The 26,452-nt window shown below is 48.9% G+C and overlaps 2 protein-coding genes and 1 long non-coding RNA gene across 4 annotated transcripts; all 3 read left to right on the plus strand.

Moving 5' to 3' along the window:
• The first annotated feature begins 4,215 nt into the window (after nt 1-4,215).
• Nucleotides 4,216-8,061, plus strand: LOC118930599 (protein S100-A15A). 2 transcript variants are annotated; one of them, XM_036922188.2, is made up of 4 exons: nt 4,223-4,398; nt 5,258-5,338; nt 5,595-5,819; nt 7,713-8,061. In XM_036922188.2, exons 3-4 carry the CDS (start codon nt 5,670-5,672, stop codon nt 7,887-7,889), a joined length of 327 nt encoding a protein of 108 aa, XP_036778083.2. In that variant the 5' UTR covers nt 4,223-4,398; nt 5,258-5,338; nt 5,595-5,669; the 3' UTR covers nt 7,890-8,061. The 2 variants fall into 2 exon arrangements, with proteins under 2 accessions (XP_036778082.2, XP_036778083.2); XM_036922187.2 differs by lacking the exon at nt 5,258-5,338 and having other exon boundaries at nt 4,216-4,398.
• Nucleotides 8,062-13,861: 5,800 nt separating this feature from the next.
• S100A8 (S100 calcium binding protein A8) lies at nt 13,862-15,004 on the plus strand. Its single transcript, XM_036922186.2, has 3 exons — nt 13,862-14,016; nt 14,495-14,657; nt 14,804-15,004. Exons 2-3 carry the CDS (start codon nt 14,517-14,519, stop codon nt 14,930-14,932), a joined length of 270 nt encoding a protein of 89 aa, XP_036778081.1. The 5' UTR covers nt 13,862-14,016; nt 14,495-14,516; the 3' UTR covers nt 14,933-15,004.
• A 1,408-nt stretch (nt 15,005-16,412) lies between these two features.
• On the plus strand, nt 16,413-22,998 carry LOC130681681 (uncharacterized). Its single transcript, XR_008994926.1, has 3 exons — nt 16,413-18,277; nt 19,035-22,331; nt 22,583-22,998. It is a non-coding gene; the product is annotated as an uncharacterized LOC130681681 (long non-coding RNA).
• Nucleotides 22,999-26,452: the final 3,454 nt, after the last annotated feature.

Raw genomic sequence — 26,452 nt, forward strand, 5'->3', positions numbered from 1 at the left:
GAAATCATTTGGTATTTCTCTTTCTCCGCTTGGCTTGTTTCACTGAGCATAATACCCTCCAGCTCCATCCATGTTGCTGCAAATGATTGGATTTGCCCTTTTCTTATGGCTGAGTAGTATTCCATTGTGTATATGTACCACATCTTCTTTATCCATTCATCTATTGATGGACATTTAGGTTGCTTCCAATTCTTGGCTATTGTAAATAGTGCTGCAATAAACATAGGGGTGCATCTGTCTTTCTCAAACTTGATTGCTGCGTTCTTAGGGTAAATTCTTAGGAGTGGAATTCCTGGATCAAATGGTAAGTCTGTTTTGAGCATTTTGGTGTACCTCCATACTGCTTTCCACAATGGTTGAACTAACTTACATTCCCACCAGCAGTGTAGGAGGGTTCCCCTTTCTCCACAGCCTTGCCAACATTTGTTGTTGTTTGTCTTTTGGATGGCAGCCATCCTTACTGGTGTGAGGTGATACCTCATTGTAGTTTTAATTTGCATTTCTCTGATAATTAGCGATGTGGAGCATCTTTTCATGTGTCTGTTGGCCATCTGTATTTCTTTTTTGGAGAACTGTCTGTTCAGTTCCTCTGCCCATTTTTTAATTGGGTTATTTGTTTTTTGTTTGTTGAGGCGTGTGAGCTCCTTATATATTCTGGACGTCAAGCCTTTATCGGATGTGTCATTTTCAAATATATTCTCCCATACTGTAGGGATCCTTCTTGTTCTATTGATGGTGTCTTTTGCTGTACAGAAGCTTTTCAGCTTAATATAGTCCCACTTACTCATTTTTGCTGTTGTTTTCCTTGCCTGGGGAGATATGTTCAAGAAGAGGTCACTCATGTTTATGTCTAAGAGGTTTTTGCCTATGTTTTCTTCCAAGAGTTTAATGGTTTCATGGCTTACATTCAGGTCTTTGATCCATTTTGAGTTTACTTTTGTATATGGGGTTAGACAATGGTCCAGTTTCATTCTCCTACATGTAGCTGTCCAGTTTTGCCAGCACCACCTGTTGAAGAGACTGTCATTTCGCCATTGTATGTCCATGGCTCCTTTATCAAATATTAATTGACCATATATGTCTGGGTTAATGTCTGGATTCTCTAGTCTGTTCCATTGGTCTGTGGCTCTGCTCTTGTGCCAGTACCAAATTGTCTTGATTACAATGGCTTTATAGTAGAGCTTGAAGTTGGGGAGTGAGATCCCCCCTACTTTATTCTTCTTTCTCAGGATTGCTTTGGCTATTCGGGGTCTTTGGTGTTTCCATATGAATTTTTGAATTATTTGTTCCAGTTCATTGAAGAATGTTGCTGGTAGTTTCATAGGGATTGCATCAAATCTGTATATTGCTTTGGGCAGGATGGCCATTTTGACGATATTAATTCTTCCTAGCCACGAGCATGGGATGAGTTTCCATCTGTTAGTGTCCCCTTTAATTTCTCTTAAGAGTGACTTGTAGTTTTCAGAGTATAAGTCTTTCACTTCTTTGGTTAGGTTTATTCCTAGGTATTTTATTTTTTTGGATGCAATTGTGAATGGAGTTGTTTTCCTGATTTCTCTTTCTGTTGGTTCATTGTTAGGAAATTATATTCTTTGGGTAAATTCCTAGGAGTGGAATTCCTAGATCAAATATTTCTACTTTTAGTTTTTTGAGGAATCTCCATACTGCTTTCCACAATGGTTGAACTAATTTACATTCCCACCAGCAGCGTAGGAGGGTTCCCCTTTCTCTGCATCCTCACCAGCTTTTGTTGTTCTTAGTCTTTTTGATACTGGCCATCCCAACTGATATGAGGTGATATCTCATTGTGGTTTTTATTTGTGTTTCCGTGATAATTAGTGATGTGGAGCATCTTTTCATGTGCCTGTTGGCCATCTGAATTTCTTCTTTGGAAAATTGTCTGTTCATATCCTCTGCCCATTTAATAATTGGGTTATTTGCTCTTTGGTTGTTGAGGCCTGTGAGTTCTTTATATATTTTGAATGTTAATCTCTTGTCGGGTATGCCATTTACAAACATATTCTCCCATACTGTAGGATGCCTTTTTGTTCTGTTGATGGTGTCCTTTGCTGTACAGAAGTTTTTTAGTTTGATAGAGTCCCATGTGTTCATTTTTGCTTTTGTTTCCCTTGTTCAGGAAAAAGTTGCTTATGTTTATATTCAGGAGATTTTTGCCTATGTTGTCTTCTAAGAGTTTTATGGTTTTATGACTTACATTCAGGTCTTTGATCCATTTTGAGTTTACTTTTGTGTATGGGGATAAACAATAATCCAGTTTCATTCTCTTGCATGTAGCCGTCCAGTTTTGCCAACACCGGTGAAGCACAATTCATTTTGTGTATTTATTCTGTATCCTGCAACTTTATAGATTTCATTTATTATATATAACAGGTCTTTTTATTGTTGTCTAGTCAATAGGGTTTTCTATATATGATTTTAGGGTTTTCTACTATATGATTATATAATCTGCAGAGATAATCCTTTTTCCACCTTTCCTATTTGGACACCTTTCATTTCTTCCTTTTGTCTAATTTCTCCAGCTAGGACTTCTAGTACTACATTGAAAAAGGTGTCAAGAATAGGTATCCATGTCTTGTACCATATCTTAGAGGGAAAGCTTTCAGTTTTTCCCCCCACTGATTATGAAATTACCCATGGGCTTTTCATATATGGCTTTTATTGTGTTGAGATAAGATTCTTCTCCACCTATTTTGTTGAGAGTTTTAATTATGAATGGGTGTTGAACTTTGTCAGACATCTTTTCTGCATCTATTGAGATAATCATGCATTTCTTTTCTTTTGTTTTGTTAACAGGTTGTAGCACCTTGATTGATTTGCTTCTGTCAAATCATCCTTGCATCCCTGGGGTAAATCCTGCTTCAGCATGGTACACGATCCTTTTAATGTGATGTTGAATTTACTTTGCTAGGATTTTACTGAAGATTTCTGAATCTATGTTGATCAGGGATATTGGCCTGTAGTTTTCTTTTTCTTGCAGTGTCTTTGCCTGGTTTTGGTAGCAGAGAAATGCTGGCCTCACAAAATGAGCTTGGAAGTATTTTTCTATATACTGAAAGAGTTTAAGAAACATTGGTATCAATTCTTCTTTGAATGTGTGTTAGAATTCACCCATGAAGCCCTTAGGGTCCTGGGATTTTCTTTCTGTTTTCCCAGACAAACAAAACTGAGGAAGTTTGTCCCCACTAGACCTACCTTACAAGAAATGCTTAAGAGAGTTGAAGTTGAAACGAAAACTCACTAAACAACAGGGTGAAAGCATAGGAAAATACAAATCTCACAGGTGAAGGTAATGGATTAAATTAACTCTGTAAAGGTATCTACTGGCTTTTATATTAGGGTGGTGAAGGCCACAGGGTTCTCTTGCTCTCCCACAGGGGGAAGTCATGGCTGAGGGGTTCTCTCTTGGGTCTGGCTATCATCCAACCCACTTAAAAATCCTCTATTAACTTCTTTCTGTGCACAGGATAAAGGTGAAGCTCTAGGTTGGCACACAGGGCCCTTCATGTTTCACCTCCATTCCACCTCTCTGGCCTTTCATTTTCTGCTCCTGATGCACCCTGTGGACCTCATTCCCAGAGCAGGCCACTCTTTCATACCCTACTCCTTTGCCTGCACTGTTTCCTCTGTCTGGAGTGCCTGGTTCTCCGTGCTTCGTCTTGCAACGAAATCTTTTCTTCAAATCCCAACTCAAATATCTCCTAAGGAAATCTTCCTCAGCTTTCCAGGCAGAAAGTATTCCTTCCTGGGCACCCGGCAAACCCTGTTCATGCCACTAAGTTAGAAGTGTTCACAGTGCACGGTGCCAGTGTGTGACTCTGTTCTCCCTCCACTCCCCTCAACCCTGTGAGCTGGCCCCATGACTTACTCACACTGCCTAGAGAGGGCCTCGCACACAGTGGGCGCTCAAGAACTATTTGTTGAATGAATGAATGTGCCTCATGACTACGTTTGGGGGTTCAGTAATTGAGGAAGGCATTCAAGGAAGACATATTTATGTTGTGTGTCTGACCCCACCCAAGCCCTGGGAGGATGTGTTTGGAGGCAGGGAGAGATAATGTGACCTGTGGTTCTGAGATGCTTCAGATCAGGCTCTGAATTAAGGTGAGTCTCTGAAGCTGGTTGAGTTAATCAGAGGAAGCGAGTGTCAAGTGACGTCATCTCAGGAATGCAGTTAAGGCTCATTCGTGCTGCTGAAAAGCCTCTGAAGAGTCACACACTGGCTGCCATATTGGAGGCACCAAGGACGGGCAGGATGTGGGACTTGGTGGAGGGGGTCCTGCTCACACAACTGCAGCCTGCCTGAATGTTGGGGGATCTCTAGGATAAACCGCAGGTACGGACTGTGGATTTGGAGCAGCTTCACCCCAAGAGCGACAGGTCAGTACCTCTTCCAAGGGAGTTGTGTGTGTGTGTGTGGGTGATTGTGTTGTGTCTGCGCAGGTCCAAGATAGCAGATACAGGCTGCTTACTTGCTCTGGAGAATCCGTGCAGGTTAGATGGATGCCCCAATAGCATATATGTGCCCCCAGAGGGGCTGAGGGCCCCAGTTAAAAGCATGTCTTTAGGGTCATTTCCGAAGCCATAGATTTGAATTCAGCTCCAGGTTGTGTGACTTCGGTAAATGTACTTAACCTCTCTGAATGTCCCTTTTTTCTCAGAAAAATGGGGTAATGAGGCCAACCTTGTAGGGCCTCTGTGAGGATTACATGGGATACTGGGCACACAGGGCTTCACCCAGTTCCTGGCTGTCTGCGTAGCTGTTGGAACCAGTAGTTGTCATGACACTTCTCTGCACAGAGTCCAGGGAGGACCGCTGACCCGAGAGGATAACCCTGCCTCCTGAGAACAGGGGTCTCATCTCCACAGGAAGAGGGGAGAGGGAGGTTGCGGGCATCGGTCCTTCACCCCGTGTGGAGGGCCGGGGTGGGTGCTGCAGGGCAGCCAGGACGGCCTGCACGTGCCCTGCCTGCCCCAGCGCGGGCCAGTCCACCGCACAGCGGCCCCTGGGGGGCAAAAGAAACAGGGCTGAAGGGCTGAAGGGATGGCGCGGATGGCCAGGATGCTCCTTTAGAGGGGGTCATGCAGCAAGGCGGTGGAATCCACGTGCTGCCCGTACATTCCGTTGAGAAAGGGCAGCAATGCGTGAGCAGGGCTGGGGTTTCTGGGCGCGATAATCATTCTAATATTTAGTTTCTGGTATAAAATAATCTAAGTAGTGGGGATCTTGCCTTCTCAGTGGCCTTAGAAGTATTTCCATCAGAAAACGCTGTCTCGCTTCAAAGAGCCTTCTCATTCTTGACCGTAGGCGACTTCTAGGGTGAGCACAGGGTCTGGGGTGGAGAACACAGCTCCGTCCTCAGGAAGGCCACGGCCTCCAGGGGGGACAGAGCCCGCCTGGGAGTTTGCAGCAAAGCTTCCTGCAGGGCAGGAACTCTGAGCCAACTCTGCCAGGGTTCAGACGGACTGCGGGAGGGCACCTGAGACAAGGGGCCGGAGGGTGGGCAGAAAATTCCAGGAGGAAGAGCCCATGTGCTGTGGGCTGGCCCAGACCGGGTGCCGCTCTCTCCTCCCAGATTCTCCACTGTCCCCAGCGGCTGCACCCCGCATCTCCAGAGCCGCCCCCTGTCCTGGGCTGCAGCCTGGCCGCCATGACCTACACACCAGTGGAGGAATCCCTTTTCCAAATCATCCACTGCTACCATCAGTACGCAGCCCGGGAGGGCGACGCGGAGACCCTGTCCCTGGAGGAGCTGAAGGCGCTGCTCACGGACACCGTGCCCCGCTTCATGGAGGGCCTGGTGCGTGGGGTCTGGGGTCAGGTGGGGACGAAGGCGAGGCTAGGTTGTGGGGAGGGAAGTGAGTGGGGCGAGTGCAGGTGTAGGAAGCCATTTCCTAAGAGAATTTCCACTTAGGGGACGGGAGTTCAGGAGTTCAGAGGGCAGGATCTGTGGCCAGAAGGAGGAGGGCCTGGCCCAGCCTAATTTCTCTCTTCTGAAACACCCTGCCTGGCCCTGCTCCAGCCCAAACATAGCTGGCTAATCCCTGAAACTCAGACTTAATCCCACACCCGTTTATTCTTCCACCCGTCCTGCTTCCCAAGAGAACAGGTCCTAAATCTTCCCTCTACCCACTGGCCCGTTCTGTCAGCGCCCCTGCCCTGCCCCTGCCCTCTGAAGGCAGCTTCTTCTCCGCGGGTCTAGCCCAGGGCTCCCCACTGCCCCCACTACTGGGGAGGATAGCTGGGGCTGTGGTGGCCTCCCGAAGCCACAGGTGGGGCTAGGAAATGTGCCTTCCACTCCTACCTCCTGCCCACAGAGCTAACAGACTCTCTCAGACCAGCCTTGGGGCCCAGCCCCAGAATCCAGGCTGCGCTCAGACACTCGCCCCAGACCTGTGCGTCTTTGCTGCCACCAGGCCCAGCCCTGTGACTGCTGGGCTCCCTGGAGCCTGCGAAGCTACCAGGACCACCTGCGGGGTGCTGCCTCTGTCCCCAGGGCCACTCCTGGGGCTCTCTGGACTGCCCTGTCCAGAGGAGACAGCCTTGCCCTCAGCCTAGTGGAGTGTAGCTGTGAGGGTCACAGGGGTGGGGTGGCTCTAGTGACTGTGGTTTCCAGGGAAACCTTTCCCTTTCCAGGGCCAATTGCCTATACCACGGGCTGCACAGGACCCCCAAGCCCTGCCACTTGGGGGCTCACAGTCCTACCTGGGCCCAGACAGAGAGCAGTCCGGGCAGCTGGGCCGAGGCGAGAGGAGTGGGGGAGAGCCTGGCCTGGCGGGAAGGCCCTGGTTTCTCAGGTCAGCTGGCTTTGTGGAGATGAGATTATATGAGGTAGATGATGATGGGCGATGGGGTACAGAGGTTGCAAACCTGCCGATGGCTGCTTACAGATGCAATGGCTCCCTTCCCTGGAGCATTCTGAGGACTCCACACTGGGCTCCCACGCCCACCGGCTGAATCCCCCTGCAGCAGCTCCCCCGCCACTGCCCACGTTCCCGTCTTGTCTTCCCCTGTCCCATGTTCTCACTGTGCTCTGACCCTACTGTGCCTTCTGTTCCTCTCCATGCCACTCCCGATCCTCAGCCCCATGGCCCGCTGCCCTGGGACAGCCGCAGGGCCCATGGCTGTGTTCTTGCCCTCATTCTGCCCTTTCCGTAGGTGACACAGGGCCATACACGTCCTGGGCAGATGCTGCAGCCTTGTCCTACTTGGTTCTGGCCCCGAAACAGTGCAGCAGGTGCAGACAGGAGGCACAGGTGGGCTCTGCCCCGGGAGCCCCCCGTATGAAGGAGGAAGGCACAGCCCCCTAGCCCCAAGCCCCTGGAGGGGAGCTTGCAGTTCAGCTGGGGAGACAGGTGTAACAGCCACTGAGGGTGGACGGACATGAATTGTCAGGGGGCACCAGGCCGCTCAGCACTGCCTAGCTTGCAAGTGGTGGCCGCCGTCTGCCCATGCAGCTCCAGGCCCAGTCCGCCCAGGTTCCCTTCACACCTGGGCCCCTCCAGCCTGCTTCTGCAGCAAGTGTCGCCCTGGCCGCTGCCTGTTTGCACGAGGCGCTGTTTCTTGCAAGCCCCTGCAGGCCACGCCACAGCTACCCCAGCCTGTGCTTCCACCAGCAGGTGGCCAAGAGCCTGGCCGTCTGCTGTGGGGCCGAGTGCCTGGGGGGGTGGTTGACCCTCTGCCCACCCCTCAGGGGCGGAAGGAGCCCTACTACCTCACGGAGTTGTTCCGGGTGGCGGACAAGAACAAGGACAACCAGATCTGCTTTGACGAGTTCCTCTACATCCTGGGCAAGCTCATGAAGGACTACCACCTGCAGTACCACCGGCAGCTGTGTGCCCACTACTGTGCCCAGCACAGCCTCCATTAGAGGCAGCGTGGGCAGCCCCGCCCACAGGGCCTGCCCCGACCAGCAGGTGTGACCTGGCTATGGCAGCTCATGCCGTGTGTGGTTGGGTGAGCCCACATGTGTGTGCCCACGTGCGTACGTGTCTGTGCAAAGGATGGCTGTGAGGGAAGAAAATAAAGCAACTTCACACATGTTTCCAGGTATCAGTTAATGGTTCTGGGCATCTGCTGTAGGTTTGGGAAGAGGAGGTTTGGCCTAATCTTGGGGATCATCCGGTGGGTTTGAGAGACATAGCTCCTGCCTCTCCAGGCTGCTGGGGGGGACAGCCCCTGCTCTCTGCTTCCTGTCTCAGAGGGAGGCGTCTCTTCACCGGGGAGCCAGGCCTCACCAGGGATGCCCTGATCACTCATTTGCTACACATACCTGGTGTGCCAGGAGCCAGGAGGGGCACACTGGACATGGACCCTGCTTTTGAAGGTCTCCTGGCTCCGGAGGAGAGCCCCAAAGAGTCAGTGGATAGAGGCAGACCTGCCGGGACCTGGGAAGGGCCAGGGAAGGTGATGCCACTCATTGACATGGGGCGGAGGGCACCAGGGCCAGTCTGTGCAGTCGTTGCTGGGCATGAGGGCGAAGGTGGCAGTCCAGCCGGTTATGGGGAAGGGTCATGAGGGGAACTTGGGTGACCGTCAGTCAGGGAAGGCTTCCTGGAAGACAGAAGGGTTGGGTCTGGTTTTTTACTATTAAAGAATGAGGATGGATGTGGGCCTTCCTCCCACTCAGCTGTCTGTGACTCACTGACCCAAGTCCTCTCGTGGTGCCTGCCCTCTCCCAACGAGCCCTGCCCCTGCCCGGTCTGTGTTATTTGTTTCTTCCTCTCTTTCCTTGGGAACCCAGGAATCTGATGCGGAGTCTCTCTGGGAGGGTCTCCTTTGCCTTGAGGCCCTGCTGGGGCCCACCTCCGTGGGTTTCTTCTCCGAGGATGCGCTGTTGGAAACCCTAGTCCTGAGCTTATTGTGATAGAAACGATCAGTTTTAGAAGCATGACGGGCGCTCATCCGCAAGGCTTCCCTGTGCAAATGACTGGGGGTCCTTTAAGGGATCTGGTCTGGTTCCCTACCCCAGCTGGGTCTGTGCACCGAACAGAGGGAGCAGCGCCCTGCAGGCTGAGCAGGGGGACCTTTGTTTCCCATCAGCCGAGCTTGGGAGCAGGCCTTGGCCCCTGCTGCCCCCTGGGCCCGGCCCACCATCGACGCTCCTTCCACACTTTCCAGTGGCCAGGGTTTGCCTTCCAGGACTCAGCTGGGCCCCCCTCCATTTCCTGCGGGACCTCCCTTTGCCCTCCATGGGGTCTGAACTTCCCCTGTGGAGGTACACATCGGCTGCACTGTGACTGTGCTTTGCTGCGCGTCCTCCACCAGGCCAGGAGCCACGCCTGGTCATCTCCCCGCTCCTGCACAGGCCCGCGATCAGCGCAGAGGGCGGACTCAGGGGGTGGAGGAGGAAGGCAGGAGGGGACTTGCGGGTTGGAATCTGAGGATCCGGTTCATGCTGCCTCCTGCCGGCCACTTAGTCACATCCAGAGACATGGAGATGGGACGCAGGCCACCCTTCCCTCAGGCTCAGGGGAGGATTTTTGTGTGTCTCTCACGAGACACAGGGTCAGTAGGCCTTCAGGTCCTCGGGGGCAGCTCAGCCCCGTCCCTCTTGCCCCCCTCCTGCCCCTTCCTTGGGGGTGGAATTCTCCACGGGCTCCGCCTGCTCTATCCCCATTTCCTCGGCCTCAGGCACAGGCCTGCTTGGGCCTATTGGGACATATATCTGGGGTGAGCCCTTTCCTGTCAACAGGACCAGGTTCCGCTCCCCTGGGTTGCCCCACGTCTGTGTGATTACGAGCTCTGTCTCTTCCCCGATGTGCTTACCCAATTCCTGACACCCTCTTCTGCCAGGTCAGCTCAGCTGGGCTCCTGCTCTCCCTGAAGCCCCCAAGGCTGCCTCTCCGGGGGGAGCATCTCCAGGGCACTGCTCCGCGGCCTGGCTGGTCGGCACGCTCCACTGACAAGCTCATGCTGTGGGGTGCAGGTCAGAGGTCACGTCTACCTTGAGTCTCCCTCGCTGGACCTGGGGCCTGGCTCCCTTCCTTTCTGGATGAAGGGAGCTGTCCACACCAGGACTGTCCTCAGGGAAGTGGCCTCAAGGGAGGTGTCTCCCGAAGGGTGAGGGATCTGGGGAGACGTCATCTACATCAACCTTAGCATCATCCCCATTAGAGATTAATGGTGCTCCATCCTGGGCTGGGGAACAGCTCCCAAGTACAGTCTCTGAAAAGCCACCTTACTGTTCTAATGTGTGTTTTTGGTACCTAAGCATCAAAGCTAAACAGAGCACATGCCCACTGGAAGGACCTGGAGTTCTTCCCTGTGCCTCAGTTTCTCCCTCTCTCACATAGGGATGATTGTAGCTGGAATGTCCACTTCACAGGGTTACCAAGTGAGCTGGTGAATATAAAACACTTTGAAAATATGGTGTGGTATTTGGGGTAAGGTGCTATTGTGCCAGGCCATATAGGAGAAGCTGGTGAATAACAGGTAGGCACTAAGTGCTCAATCACTGGTTGAATATTGTTGCATTACATGTCAGAAGCAGTCCTATTTTCCTGTCAAGGGGCTACTTAACCTCTTGCCAAGGAATTGGCCGATGGATTTATATCTTGGCTTGTTCCCAAACTGATTTAAGGTGGCTGGGTGTGATGAAGGGCATTTCTGCATTGGATAAGGGAGAGACCAAATGTCCAACCCCACATCCCTTTATCCCCACAGTGAGTATGTCCCAGGCCTTGGGGGTGTGATGTGGTGTCTGCTCTTAAGGGGCTCAGGTCCCAAAGAAAAGGCAGACGATAAACAGATGATCAGAACATAGCAGGGCAGATGCTGTGATGTGTAAGGGTTTGAGTAGCATGACAGAGAGAAGAATTAACTCAGTGTTGAGAAGGGTCAGGGAAGGAGGGTCAGGGACGCAGGTGGGGCAGACGGTGCCTGGGCTGGATCTGGAAGGATGAGGGGACTTTCCCAGCAAAGAGGCATTCTGGGCAGGGGCAGGAAGTGGATGATGTCATATCATGTTGTAAGTCACCTAAGTCATTTGAAGCACCCAGGGTTCTGTCTCCCTGTGGGCCTCAGTTTCCTCATCTGTAAAATGGGAATCCCGACAGTACCTACCTCATAGGATCGTTGTGAAAATAAAAAATGGATCAGTGTAAGTAAAGTACTTACAACAGTTCCTGGTATGTGGTAAAAGCCCAATAAATACTAGCTGTTATTTTGCTATTATTTGTCCTTATTACGGACTGTTGTTGCTGTTATTGTGTACGTTGTGGGTCTGGGGGAGGCAGAGGTGGACAATCCAGTTGGGGTCCCAGAGAGCCTGCAGTCCAGCTGGGGAATGGGGCACCATCAGGTCGTACCCTCACATAGTGCTTGCTTCCTTCGCACAGCTGGAGGCCCTGCGCATCCTCTTTGTATACACTTTTATTAAAATATAATACATATTAAGAAAAATATAGATCATGAATATTTTGCATCTATTATTAATCCTGATAACATTGAAAGGTAGATTTTTTTTGAGGTGGAAACATTAAGATTGAAAAAGATTTTTAATTGTGACAAAATCCACATAATATTTACCACCTTCACTATTTCTAAGTGTGCTGTTCAGTTGTGTTAAGTGCATTCCATTGTTGCGTGGCTGGCCTCCAGAACCTCATTACCTTACAATGGAAACTCTGTGGCCAGTAAATGGAACTCCCCAGCCTCCCAGCCCCTGGCACCCACCATTCCATTTCCCATCTCCAAGCCTGACAACTGTAGGGACCCTATGGAAGTGGACTCATACAGTATATTTTTTGTGGTTGGCTTATTTCACTTAGCATAATTTCCTCAAGTTTCACCCATGTTATAGTATATTATCAGAATTTCCTTCCTTTTCAAAGCTGAATAATATTCCATTGTATGGATATACCACATTTGATTTATCCATTCATCCATGGAGGGGCACTTAGGTTGCTTCTACATTTTGGTTATTGTGAATAATGCTGCTGTGAACATAGATGTACAAACGTCTTTTTGAGACCCTGTTTATTATAGATAAATATCCAGAAATGGATTTGCTGAGTCATGTGGCAATTCTGTTCTTAAGTTTTTGAGGAGCTGTCATGTTGTTTTTTTCACAGTGACTATTTTACACTCCCACCAATCAATGCACAGAGTTCCATTTCTTCACAGTCTCCCCAACATTTATTATTTTCTGTGTTTGTTGAAAGTAGACATCCTAATGGGTGTGAGATAATATGTCATTGTGGTTTAGATTTGCATTTTCCTAATGATTAGTGGACTAGATGTGGAACATCTTTTTTTTTTAATTTTTAATTTTGGTATCATTAATCTACAATTACATGAAAGACATTATGTTTACTAGGCTCCCCCTTTCACCAAGTCCCCCCCACATACCCCTTCACAGTCACTGGTGGAACATCTTTTTATGTGTTTATTGACCATTTGTACATATTTTTTGGAGAAATGTCTATTCAAGTCCTTTGCCCATTTTTCAATTGGGTCATTTTTTTTGTTGTGGTTGAGTGGTAGAAGTTCTTTATATATTGTGGCTATTAATTCTTTATTAGATATATGATGTACAAATATTTTCTCCCATTCTATAGGTTGAAAGTAGACTTTATTTTTAATTTCTACCTAATAATTGAGGTAACTGAGGCACAGAGAAGCTAAGTAATTGGAACAAGGTCACACAGCTATAGAGTTAATGATATAATGAAGCCCAAATTGCTGTGGGAACATGAAAGAGAGAGAGGCTAATGTATCTCTTTCCCCCTGTATGTGATGATGGCCTAGGCCTTGGAGGTGCACAAGGTAAATATTTGTTGAATGCATGAAGGAAGGAGAGAGGAGAGGAGTTTTCTCAGCAGAGTCATGTTCTTGTCAGAGCACGCTCTGGAGACGAATGCTTTGGGATCTGGTCCAAGCTCTGATACATCTACACCAGGAAACTCCTGGGGGAACCTCTTCATCTTTCTGGACCTCTGCTTCCATGTCTGTAGACTGGGTGTGTTCACAGATTACATGGACGTGAAGTGTTTTGTAAAGACAGAAATACATCACAAATCTTCAGCACTGGAAGCAAGTTCATCTGAGAGGCATTTTTTGGGGAGGGCACCTGGCTCCTCCTGAAATCCTGAGGGAGTTGGTCACCTCCTCCTCTTCCCACAGACACAAAGCACTTCTGGCTTCTCCAAAGACCTCCCTCCCCCCTCCCCACCCCCCAGCATTGGGTTCCTCTTCAGCCCAGGCTCCTGGGGTCACAGGCACATAACCATCCCCGCTGTGCTTATGCAGCGGCTCAGTGTCTCATGCATGCAGAGGGACCCCAAGCCAGCCTCTGTCTCCAGGGGCACAGTGCCCCCCCACTGCAACAATTTCACAGAGCAGGAGAATCATGAAGGGGTGTAGGCAAAACAAGACAAAAACTGATTTCACCCTCAGCAACACACATCCCCACAGAGTCCAACTGCACACACAAAACAATAACGATGTGCTCCACCTTTCATCACTACAATCCAGCGGCTGGCACAGGTGTTCATAACCTCTTAGGGGTCTTTGGACCTTCTGGAGAACCTAATGAAAGCTGTGGAGGAATGTGCTTATACGCATACACTCAAAATGATGCATTCAACCTCAATTCCACTTTAGAGATGCACATACAGGCCACACAGTGTATGAGATCAGCAACAGTAACAGTGGGGAAGGCTCGGGAGTGGATGTCCTGACCAGGGGATGCCAGTGGCCTCCAAAGGAGTCCTTGCCATGGCCTCTTCCTGGTTTCTCCTGCCGGGTGGGCACTACTGCCTGGCAAACACCTTCCTCCTTCTGCTTTTCCTCCCCCTGCCACAAGAAGTTTTCATTCTGCACAATGATTGCCCCATTCACCTGGTTGGGAAACCAGAGACTGTAGCAACGCTGGAAGGGAGCAGCTGCCTCTGAATGGCCTGAGGCCCTGGGCAGCTGGCCAAGCCCAGCTTCTATAAAAGGGAGCCGGCACTCAGCCCTACATGCCCTCTGTCAACTTGTTTCGCAGAGACCTGGTAAGTGAGATTGCCTGGGTCTGTCCCACACTCTGGGCTTCCCCACGGGAGTGTGGGGGACAGGGTGGAGTGGCTTCCTCTGAGAGAGGGGAGGGAAGGCTCGGGGAGGGCTGGAGGGGATTCAGAGCTCCTGGAGGAGGGGAGTGAGGCCGGCGTAGGAAGGAGCTGTGTCCGCTAGCGCTGTTGTGAGGGCATGTGCACTTCCCAGGCTGGGCACTTCTTGGGCAGAGGGTCAGAGCATAGGGAGAGTTGGCAGGCACTGTGTGTGTGTGTGTACCACACTCCCTTACACACCCCTATCCTACCGCCCCAACCCTTCCCATCATAGCCACAGCCACCCGCTGGGGTTGTCTGGGTACTGCAGGCTAGGACTAGGCCCTCACTGCGGGTGTGAACCTTCCGGGTGTCCCCATCTGCCATCTGCTGTGGGCAGAGGCACCGTGCCCACCCCAGGATTCCCCATGCGCTCCCCTTCCAGGTGGGGCAAATCCTTGGGCACCATGCTGACAGACCTGGAGTGTGCCCTGAACTCCCTCGTTGATGTCTACCACAAGTACTCCCTGCTGAAAGGGAATTACCACGCCATATACAAGGATGACTTGAAGAAATTGTTAGAGACAGAGTGTCCTCACTTTCTGAAGGTGAGGAGGGGCTGGGTGTGGCTGGGGGTCTCTGCGGGGCTCTGGTGATCCCCTGGCCACGGGTCCCCCCGCCCCATGCAGATAGCCATGCCCCAGCGCTTGCTGAGACCTTTGCAGTCTGACTTCTTCCTCCTCAATCTTGATAGCAAAAGGACGCAGACACCTGGTTCAAAGAGCTGGATGTCAATCAAGATGGTGGAATTAACTTCGAGGAGTTTATCGCCCTGGTGATCAAGGTGGGCCTGGCAGCCCACGAAGCCATCCACAAAGAATAGCAGAGCCACTGGGCCCGGGGGCTGGGCCCCTGGACTTGACCCTGCAGGGTAATAAAATAGTTGATACCTCAGGCTTCTTGTGGTCTCTTGCTTTTCTCTTGGGGAATGAGTTCCCTTGGCGGGGGATCGAGGGTTGGAAAACCCAAAGGAAGAAAAACAAACCACTGTTGTCCCCCGCTCCCCATCTCTCACGAGCCTTCAGTCCTCACCACGTATCTAGCGTCTTCCCCACAATCTCCACGAACTATTCCCCAGTGTCTTCCAGCCAAGGATCCTAAGTCATTGGTTCTAAGACTTAAAGATTCTAAAAAGTCCGTGACACAATAGTTAATGATTTTCCTACATGTTCCAGATGGGTGGCACAGGACAGGGTGATGGAAAGAAAACTCATACTGTTCTCTAAACTAAAATTTAATTTCCAGCTACATGTGACTCTTAAGAAATCAGGGAGATAACCACCTCTAAATTTTCCCTAGAGATTTGGAAGCTTTCTTTCTCTCTACTCCCAACTTCCTAACTTGATTAAATGATAAAGGAATGGGTGGATAGGCCATTTAATAAATTAATACATTTATATTTTTATAAATCATACAAATTTATGTATTTGTATATTATATAAATACATACAAACTTATGAATTGTATAAATTTATAAAACTCAACTCAAAGACTGGGGTACTAAAATGCTGCCCAGTGTGGGTGATGTTCTGGTGATCCGTGAATGATCTAAAGTAACCTCCCTATCAGTCCTCCGGATTGTCCAAGGGCCTGGGAAAACGGGAAAGCAGACGTGGAATGGGGTCCTCTCACCAGCACCCAATCTCCAGGCTGGGTTTCCATGATGTGTCTTGGGAAAATTTCTGTTGCCCCCATTTATGTGATGAGGTGTGTTCGTGATGGAGATGGGAAGGCAGCTGTCACCAGAATCTCTAACCAGGGTTCTAAACTTGGTCTATTACATACTCCTGAAGTGGAACTGAAGTCGAACGCATCATTTTGAGTGTATGCGCGCAAGCACATTCCTCCACCGCAGTCATCAGGTTCTCCAAAGGAACCAAAAACCCCGACGAGGTTATGAACACCTGTGCCAGCCGCTGGATTGTAGTGATGAAAGGTGGAGCACATCTGTTATTGTTGTTTTGTGTGTGCGGTTGGACTCTGTGGGGATGTGTGTTGCTGAGGGTGAAATCAGTTTTTGTCTTGCTGCCCACACCCCTTCATGATTCTCCTGCTCTGTGAAATTGTTGCAGTGGGGGGCACTGTGCCCCTGGAGACAGAGGCTGGCTTGGGGTCCCTCTGCATGCATGAGGCACTGAGCCGCTGCATAAACACAGCGGAGATGGTTATGTGCCTGTGACCCCAGGGGCCTGGGCTGAAGAGGAACCCAACGCTGAGGGGAGGAGGGGGAAGGGGGGTCTTTGGAGAAGCCAGAAGTGCTTTGTGTCTGCGGGGAGAGGAGGAGGTGGCCAATTCCCTCAGGATTTCAGGAGGAGCCAGGTGCCCTCCCCAACAAAATGCCTCTTGGATTAATTAGCTTCAAGTGCTGAAGATTAGTCACGCCAGATGCCTGACCTTTTTGTTTGTAGTAGATTTTAATCATTTAAAAATGCACTTGAGTAGGGAAAGTTACCAGCTCAAACCCTTATTTACCAAGTAAGCCTTTAATTGTCAACCGGTCTTATCATCAGCTAACACTCAGCAAACAGTTGGCAGCCAGTGGAGAATTAAGATAGGGAGCTAAAATGGGATGGGGTGTCTAGTCACCAGACATGGAGATGGGCTCCTCCTGGGCAAGGAGGAAGGCTCTGGGACAAAACCGCCTCCTTTGCAGATTTCCTGAAGGATAGCTTTATCCATAAACTAAGATTTCATTTCCAGCTAATTGTCCAAAGCAAGTGCCTGCATGGAAGTCAGGAGCGCGAGTGGCCCTGTCCCTGCAGAAACGCAGATTATGCAGCGCTGAGAGGCACCTCTCTGAAGGTAAGCTGCTGGCCCAAACGCGGCCCAGGAGGAAGACAGGAACGTCTTATAGGGTCATCAAGCTGCGTGCCCGGCCTCACTCAGCATTTAGGGACTATAATGTGAGGACACACAGAAGGAGAGAACAACCTGATTCTATCTAAATTATCCACACTGATGGCGCTGGTGGTGGTGGTGGTGATGTGTGTGTCTGAGTAGAGGTAAGGGGCACCCTATCCCCGTGCCTCTGATTGTCCTTGAAAATGCACTGCTGGACTTCCTGTTAATGGATTCTTTGGGGGAGACTTATTACCATTATTAATTGTTTGCCTTTGGTTGAAAGCCCAACATATCTGCTTTCTTCGAGCCCCCTTGAAAAGCCCTAGGAAAGGTGGCCCGGAATGCCCTTTGGAGTTTCTCCATAAGTGATAGGCCTTTGGTTGTGAAGAACTGCATTGACCTCAAGCTGTCAACAGTTGATACTCAAGTTCATGGATGGGCAGGGGAGGTGGCCCAGATGGCACCAGCAGCCTCGAGGAAGAGGTGGAGGTGAGGGAGGCAGCCCTTCGAAGGTCCATGGAGGAGACAGGTTTGGAGATTGTAATTTACAAATAAACTGTGCCCATTACAGGAAGGACCGGGAAGTCAAATAGGGCTTATAGCCCAGAGCGAGGTGATTCCCCAACTATAAAGGAAGAACGATACAGTAGGAAATTGAGAAATAAGTATAGTTCAGCAGGAAATTTCACGCAATGCTGAGCCCACAAAGGAGACCTTGACTCACCAATTGAGGCAGATCCGGCCACTGAGATTTCCGGGGCCTGTAAAGACGACTGGTCTGAAATCCTGCTTCTCTACCCAGGTTCTCTACTCAAGGCTCCTGACCTACCTAAGCTCCTCAGGGTTGTTAACTAAAGTCCTAAAGGGCACGGAGAGGATCTGAAATTGGGCAATTAGTGTTTAGAAACTGAATAAAAAAGTTTATTCCAATGGAAAAGACTTCCTTGTGGCTCCCTCCTCTCGGGAGCTAGAACCAGTCTGGTTGGGTCCAGATACAAGCCCATCTTCTGACCTCCTGATCTGGGGAATTCAGTCTAAATTCAAATGGGCTGAAGAGGGGAGGGAAAGCCATCCACCCTTACTTAGTTCCTGCTGGGTGTCAGCGTGGAAGGAAAAAATCATCTCAAACCTGGAGAAAGACCAAACGGTGATTGCTTAAATCTTTGTTCTCAGGCAAGAGTCTGTCTGAACAGAAGCACGTCCTTGCTACTTGTTACTCTTCCATCATCTCACACTTTTGGGGAATGTAACATGGCTGGGATACTGTATCTGATTTTAAGAAGTCGTGATGGATAAAGAAGCAGACAGTTTATATCTGCTTGATGAGGTAATATGATTTTTAGCCTGGTGGAGATGTTAACTATTACTGTTTTTGTCACCCTTGTTGAAGTGAAGAGTCATATCTAACTTAAGAATCTTACTTAGGCATTCCTGGCTGTCATTATATATTGTCAAATATTCTTCAACCTAGCTTTTATTTATGTATAGACATTTGACGTTTTATTATTATTTTTTAATTGAGGTGCATACCACAAAATACACAAATCTTAGAGAACAGCTTCATGTAGACACGTTTGGCATGTGTCTACACTCATATCCACCACTGAGGACAAGATAGCAAACATTCTCATTAAATTTTTCCCCTTCACCTATTTCACCCATTCCCTGCTGCCCCATAACCACCAGTCTGTTCTCTGTCAGACCAGCTTTCAAAAATCTTCTTTGCTAATTCTCATGAATGAACCAAAACAAGAATTTTGACATGGCCCCATTATATTTGTTGATATTTTTGCTTTTTAGCACACTAAACTTTGTGATAGCTTATCTCATTTATTCTTGTAACAACCCTATGAGAGAGGTAATTACTATTTCTCTTTTGCATATGAGAAGATTCAGAGAGGTTAAGAATGCTGACAAAATGTCCTAATCTGGCAAATGGTAGAGTTAGGATTAGATTCCTGACTATCTCCAGGCGAGAAACCCTGGTTAAGACATGAAACCATTCTCTGCTAGCCAGCTCCCATCCTGTGTGTGCAGACGGCCCACCTTCCCTCTGCCTGCCTTTCTGTCCTCACCCCCTGCAGGGTCTCTGCTGGCCAGTGGTGAGAAGCAAGGAGCAGCCAGTGCCAGAATGAACGTCTCTCTTGGACCCCTCTCCTCTGTCCGGGAGTTCACCAGGGATGGCTCAGGGCCTGCATTACCTGTTTTTTGTTTTTTTTTCCTGGTGTGAGCAATCCTGCAGGTAATAGAACAAGAAGTTTGACATTTTGATTTCCCTAAACTCTTAGGGGATGTCCCCCCAACCCTTCCAGCTGGAGAACCTTCCTTCTAGTCTAAGGAGTGGTGCAAGTTCCCAGATGAATGATTTTCTGATTTGCAAAATCACCGTCTGAACTGGCTACTAAGGTCAGGGTATCAACATTTAGCAACTCTTTCAAGTGATCTGTACTCATTCATGTTTCAGTGGGACAAGGCTCTCCTCTCTTCCTCCTGAATGGCCTAATTAGAAAGAAAGCATGGAACTCTTCTGCTGCCAATGCCTGAACCCTGGTTCCTCATCAGTCTAGCCCAGCAAGGGCTCCATGCGGTTCAGCTTTCTCAGTATCTTGTTTGGCCATGGCACCTTTTTCCTTGTGCTTTCTAGAGCAAAATATCTAACCAAAGCAGGATGCTCTGGGTTGCTTTCCTGCTTTGGTCCTAGAACCTTCCATAATAAAGTCTATTAAGTGTCTATTAAGTCTAAGACACCCTATAAGTGTATTAAGTGTCTAATACAGTGTCTGTTAAGATCTAACCACAAATATCATGCTTCATGGAGAACTATTAGGCATTTCTTTTAAATGACAGGAAGAAGGCAAGGATGTCCTATTGCCACTTTTATTTAATATTTGTATTGGAGATCCTAGCCAGTGTTACAGGACAAGAAAAAATAAATGAGAAGTAACGGGAGCTCTGGAGGCACTGGCCATGTGAAGTCAACAAATACCCTGCAAATTTCTGCATTTCATTGCCTCCTTCATTTATCCTTCTGAATAACTGCTACCTCTTGCAGAGTTTTTAGGAATATGTCCCAGCCAAGTTTGACTTAGTTCTTCCCCTGAGGCTATTATGTCATTACTGGAAAACACGCTTATTTGCTGAATGGCTGTTGCCACAGTGTGCATCTGGGACACCCAGGCTTGGAGCAGAGAGATGGTGCTATGCTCTTGGACTCTGGAGAGATCAGCTACCCTGAGTCCCCTCCTCTAGGAAAATGTTCAAAAATTTAGGAACTCAGTCTGAGGTCGAGACCTCAAAAACCATCTCTGATGCATTGTCCTTTTCTGTTGTCTCTGTTCTAGGTCTCACAGAAAATAAACTTTCTAACAAATTCAAAGAGTGTTTTATTTGCCTTCTTTATCCACCAGAATATTCTGCCATCTACTCTGTGCTGCCCAAGCATTGGAAGGTACAGTGTAGGAATTCTCCAAGCTCGGCCCATTCCAGCACTGACATTTAATAGTCAATATTGCATTCAGTCCCACAAACCAAACTTTTGACACAATTATATAGCTACTGCCTCAAAAAGCAGCTGGCTCCAAGTTCAGGGGATTCAGCTGACCCATGACACAGATGGTAGTCTTCTAAGAACCCCTAAATGCAATAGGTATGATTTGATTAATCAATTACAGTCACATGGGTTTAATTTTCCCCATGGGTTGCTCATCCTCCCACATCCCCTACCAGGACGATGCCTGGTATCTCTTTCTTGAGCCAAGGGCTCTCTCAGGCAAGTGGGGCCTGGGGATCAATTCTGCTCTCATGAACTGGGGGGCAGACAGCAGCAGCCTCTTTTGTGGTTACTCCTATTTGCTATAGGAGCTGATGGTAAAGGCCAGTCTGCACAATTCTGTAGATGGTGCTTCTCTATCAAGCTGCTGGGATGCCTTCTATAAAGCCCAGGCTTAGTGGTGCTCTGACACAAGCACTGGGAAAGAAGTTCTGCTCTTCTTAAGCCCTTTCTGATGATCAGGCATTGCTACCCAAAGCACACAGGAAGGCTGGGTTTGGGAGCGTTTCTATCAGCAGCCCTTACTGGTCCTGGGTCTGCTTGTGGTTGGTGTGGTCTCCCCTTTTCCTTATGGTTATTTGACTTGAAGAAGCTTTTCTCACCTGTGGATCTTGGTGGGGCCAGTATGTCTCTGTTACCTCGTGTTCCTAGGAGATGTCTTTTCCCCACACTGCCTACAGCACTGCTGACAAACTGTGCACCGGGGGTCAGAAGGCAGGCGTCAAGGTATCATTGCCCAGCAGATCCAAACAGAACAGAGCTGCTTCCATGAAGCCTGTGAAGGTCCTGGGGGGCGTCTCATGACCTTCCCCTCTCCTTTTCTCTACTGTCTGCCACTTTTACGATTTTCAGATAGCTCTCTGCTTTGCATATGCTGAAAAACTTGCTGCGATTCTCTCGTCAAGAAAATCATCCCTAGCTGGCCAAGCATCTGTTTGTATCTGCCAGTAGAGGGTCTCTGTTATAAACCCTCCTTATCCCCAAATGTCTATGCTGTCCTGCTAAAAACAAACCTCAAACCACGGTTGAGAGGTAGTTCATATATGACAACATTCACCCATTTAAAATGTCATGCAGTCCTTTTAAGAGGACAGTCAATGCTTTCCAGAATCTGTTCTGTAAGAGCAAGGAAGGGTGTGCCTTACTGGAAACCAGTTCACTGTGAGGGTGGATTCTGCTGGGTGCCCCAGGGACCTGAATGAAGAGTGGATTTCCTGCAGTCGCTTGCTTTCAGGGTGGTACTGTTATGCTGACACACAAGTCTAACGCCGGCCACCTCAGAGCTCTGCAGGTGCTCTAGCTGGGCTCCCATTCAGTCAGGTGGAGTCTCCGATGGGCCTGGCTGCTTGGGCGGTGATGAGACTGTTTAGGCTTTAAGTCAGTGGGGTTGATGATTTGGATTTCGACATAGTGTAGGCTGATTGCCAATCAAGTGTTCACCCACACCGTTCTCACCTGCAGGGCCGCGGACTTCCCCGGTTCCAAGAAGAGGCAGCCCCTGTTCCCTGCTAAGGAAACCTTCTCTCTTCCTTTCCTTGTTCCCTGTGCCGGGGTGCAGGCTGGGGAAGAGGAGGCCTCCCCTGACTTCCGTACGGATGGCCACGGGAGAGGTGTCTGACCACCTCTTCTCCCTCTGAGCTGTTATCACCTTCCCCTGGTGTTTCTGCAGCTGGTGGCAGAGGAGGCCCTCTTACTCACTAAGCTGAGTCCTTGTGGGGAGGGGAGCTCCACACCCTCATCTCCTGTGCACATTAGCCTTACTCTCTGGAGTGCTAGAAGCAGATTTACAGAATAGGCTTAAATCACCAGAAAATGGCCATCTTCCCTGCAGGTAAAGGGACAGGATGGCCATTTTAATTTTTTCATGGCCCTTAGAGGTTGTCTCAGAAACAGCTGTGTCCCAGACCTTTGGAGCTTTAGAAGTTCCCACTGGATTGATGTTCAGAGTGGTGCTCAAAGTCCCCACGTGGTGGGGTGGCCTGTGCAGGGCCCTTAGCCTCCTCCCCAGGTGAGTGTGTCTTTCTCTTTTTTCCGTCTTATGTGGACTAAAGTGTTCTCATCCCCTTTTTGAGTTGGCCTCAGTGACTCCAGTGAAGCTGGAAGCCGTCAGTGCTGAGCCTCTTGTGAAGGGTTGGCTCCCATGACTGGTCCTGGTCAAGCCAGCCTGGTGCCCCCTGGGTGCTGGCATCTTCTCCAGCAGCCTTCTGGAGCACAGGACCGACAGCATCGGTTGTCTTCCCAAGTTTCCAGGAGATCCCATGGGGGCCACACAACTCTTCACAGCGCCGAGTGTCCACTGTTCGGCTTTTCCACCACGGTTCTGGAGTCTTTGTCCGCATGAAGCCCATGAAGGTCCTGGGGTGCATCACATGACCTTCACCTCTCCTTTTCTCTACTGTCTTCCACTCTTACAATTTTCAGGCAAGTTTGCTGTCCTGTCTGGAATGTCTGTTCCCCCAAGGCTGTAATGTCAAGTCCTGTCAACCACACTCCCTCCTGGCCCTGGTGGTTGGCTCTGAGCCTCAGGGCGGCTTCATTGCCAGCACCCCCTGACCCAGGCACTGTGGCTCAGCCACTCCTTCTCTGGGAAGAGGCTGGGAGCCTAAAGAAATTCTGAGTCTAAGATAGAGATACTAAAAAAAATCATTCTCAAGTCACACCTGCCTACCAGGCTAACTTGTCTGGGGTCTCTCAGAGAATGAAATTATTTCAGTAAACAAAAAATTCTTCATTTTCCTTCTCTGCTCTCTGGAATATTTTGCCAAGCACCTGCTATCTCTCCAGGGGACTAGAAGCATATTGTAGATTCACAGATGTTTGTGGTTTTATTTTTTCTTCTAATGAACTTATGTGTTAAATCTAGTCTTCTGTATGTCTCAAAACAGTATGGAATGTAGTAGTAAAGGGAATGAAAGAAAATCAAACAAAAGTAAGAAAACCTCTGTAGAAGGTCTCCAAGCACAGTCTAATCCCCGTTGAGTGGAATCTCAAAGGAAGCCACGGCTATTGTTGTCCAATGAATATAAAGTTATGGTTACACAAGATGAAGAAGTTCTAGAGATTTCCAAGTTGGTCTGGTGCCTATAGTTAGCAGTAAGGTCTTGTGCACTTACACATTTCTTAAGAGGGTAGATCTAATGTTAAGTGTTCTTAACAGAAAAAACAAAAACTAAAAAAGGACTCAAGAAACTTGAAAGTGATGGAAATGTTTACTACCAGGGGTTCCACTCTCTCTGGAATTCCAATTTTTTTAATCCTTTGGGTTACATGATGTCCAGTCTTTCAAAATACACTTTTATAATGTATCTAGCTTTTAAAAGTTGGGCTGCTGCCATCCAACCCAGAAGCTGAAATTCTAAAATTGATGCTTATTTCCCCTTCTTTCTTACTCAAAAAGTGCACACACACACATGCACACACATGCACACATCCCAGCCTTGAAAATGACCCCCTGTCCCCAAGATCCTTGCCTCCTGTACTCCTGCCCTTGTACAGTTTCTTCCTGCTTTGAATATGGCTGGACTGCAGGAACACAAGTCTGGTTTATAAAACACATTGCAGCCTCTGCTTCGTTCTTTCTGACTGTTTGACCCTGAGGAAGTCGGAGAACATCCAAGCGGTCCTGTGGGTCCCATCCAGGTGTGACAGGAAGAGTAACAGGCCTTCCACCAACAGCCAGCATCAGTTTGCCAGCCATGCTGAAAGCAGGTCTTCCAGCCCCAGGGAGGCCTTGTGACTGCAGACCCAGCTGACATCTTGCCTGCAACTCCATGACAGATCCTAAGCCAGAACCACCCGGTTAAGCTGCTCCCCAATCCCTGACCCTCCCAGAAGCAGAGAATAGAATGGTGGTTACGGGGGGCTGGGGGAGAGGAAAATGGGAGTTGTCCATTGGTGTGGAGTTTTAGTTACGCAAGATGGGATCGACTATACGACATAGGGCCTAGGCCTATAGTCAACAAGTATTGTTCACTCAAAATATTGTTGAGGATAGATCTCATGTTAAGTTTTCCCACCATAAAAACAAACGAAATAACAAAAGGATACAAGGTAACTTTTTTTGGGGGAAGGATTCACGGTGTATGCATATGTCTAAACTCATCAAATTGTATGCATTAAATATGTGCAGCTTTTTGGATATCAACTATATCTCAATTAAGGTATGAGAAAAAAGCTTCACCTGAAAAATGAAAAAGAAAGGAAGCCGTGACCTTGGACAGTCCCCACCACATCCAATTCCTAACAGCATTTGCAGCCTTGTCTCTGCATCAGCCATCTGATTCTGCAGAAGCAAAGAAATGTGTGGTGCTGAATAAGTGGGGTGGGAATCTAAAGTACAATAATTCATACACAATTCATCAGTTCAGGAAAAACAGCCCACATTACACCTATCTTATTTTCTCCATCAAATGCTCATGTTCCTACCTGTCCAATTTCTCTTCTTGAGGCTCCTCCACCCCTGAAACAGCCTAACATCTCAGGAGCTTTCTTACTCCATTGCTAGGCTCTGCTCTGCTTCCACATGCCAAGCGGTGGGGAGCTGGGGTCTCCCTCGGCTGTTCCCCTAGAGTAGATGCTTCTCAGGGCTGTAAGCTGTGGCCCTGCAGCCTGGCCGTACAGTTTGAGGGAAGAACCTAGCTCACTGCTACAGAGGGGCACCGTGGGGGTTCCTGGTCCATGTCCCAGCCTCTGTGGTGCCCTTGTGGGTCCCCCAGGGCTCTGTGCCTTTCAGCCCACATTGCCGTGATAATGGGCTGACATGAAGCATGCAGGGGAGTCACCAGGCCAGACTTAGAGAGATTTAATTTCAGAGCCCTTGATAACCAATTGCTGTCTGCCACTTTGGTAGTGGTCATCCTCACCCAACTTCATAGCTCTTTCTCACTGCCAGGTTCAGGGATTGTGATGGGAATCCAGGGGAAGGCATGCAAGTATTGCCGTCTCACTTCCTGACAACCTCAGAATCCTTTTTGAAAATCCATCCAGTGATGAGCTTTGCATCCTAGAGCAACTTGGGGAGAGGTCTCTTTCCCCTTAGGCTCCCTCACCATGTAGACAGAAAGGATCTTCTGTAAGTGGGCATTCCATCAGCCAAAACTGAGGGCAAAGCTGAACACTTATTTGTTGAAGCAACAAGCAACACATCTGCCTCCCTGGCCCACCTACCTCTGTCCGTGCCTTACAAGGGACCCTGTTCAGCTGAGCTCCCCAGGCTAGAATCTCGGTGAGCACAGGCTGTGTTGCTGTTCTGCTCAGAGCTGTGGTCCCTGGCACTAGCCCAGCCAGCGACCAGAAGATAAGAAGGGCCAGGTGGTGGCAGGTCAAAGAACCCACACTCCCTCGTCTCCTTGCCACTGCTCTGGGTTAGAGCCCATTGGAGGCCCTCTCTGCACCCCAGGGATGGAATCTCCCTAGACCCGGACTCTTCCATCCTTTAAAGCAATGTTGCCTTCTTCTTGTTCATTGCCCTCTCAGAGATGGTAACTTTGGAGAACATGTGTCTGTGAGGGCAGGACACTCATATTTATTGCCTCTACCCAGAGCGAGGCACTAGGCTAGCGTGGTGGGCTGCCAGTCTGCCCCTTCCGATCGCTCATCCACTTTAAGCTCTGGGTGTGTCCTCTCCACTTCTTGGGGGTGATTTTAATCATTTTGGTTGCCATATCTATTTTGGGGGGTAATTCTAAATTTTGATATCATTTCCAGTGGCTGTAATTTAGTTTGATAATTCCAAACTTAAAGGAAAGTTGCAAGTATGGTACAAGGAGCCCCCTGTACCCATGACTCAGATTTCCCAGCTTAATCCATTGTTTCTTTGTATCCTGAAACTTTGACGTTTATCTTGATAAGCTTTTTCAGGATGGTTAGTGGACCCGTTCAGTTCAGTTCTCTTGAAGGTCTTTCCTCTACGTTAGAAGGTCTTTTCCTCTACCTATTTCTGGTGGAGGCTGG

This window comes from Manis pentadactyla, chromosome 19 (assembly GCF_030020395.1).
Source record: "Manis pentadactyla isolate mManPen7 chromosome 19, mManPen7.hap1, whole genome shotgun sequence".
Lineage (NCBI taxonomy): Eukaryota > Metazoa > Chordata > Mammalia > Pholidota > Manidae > Manis > Manis pentadactyla.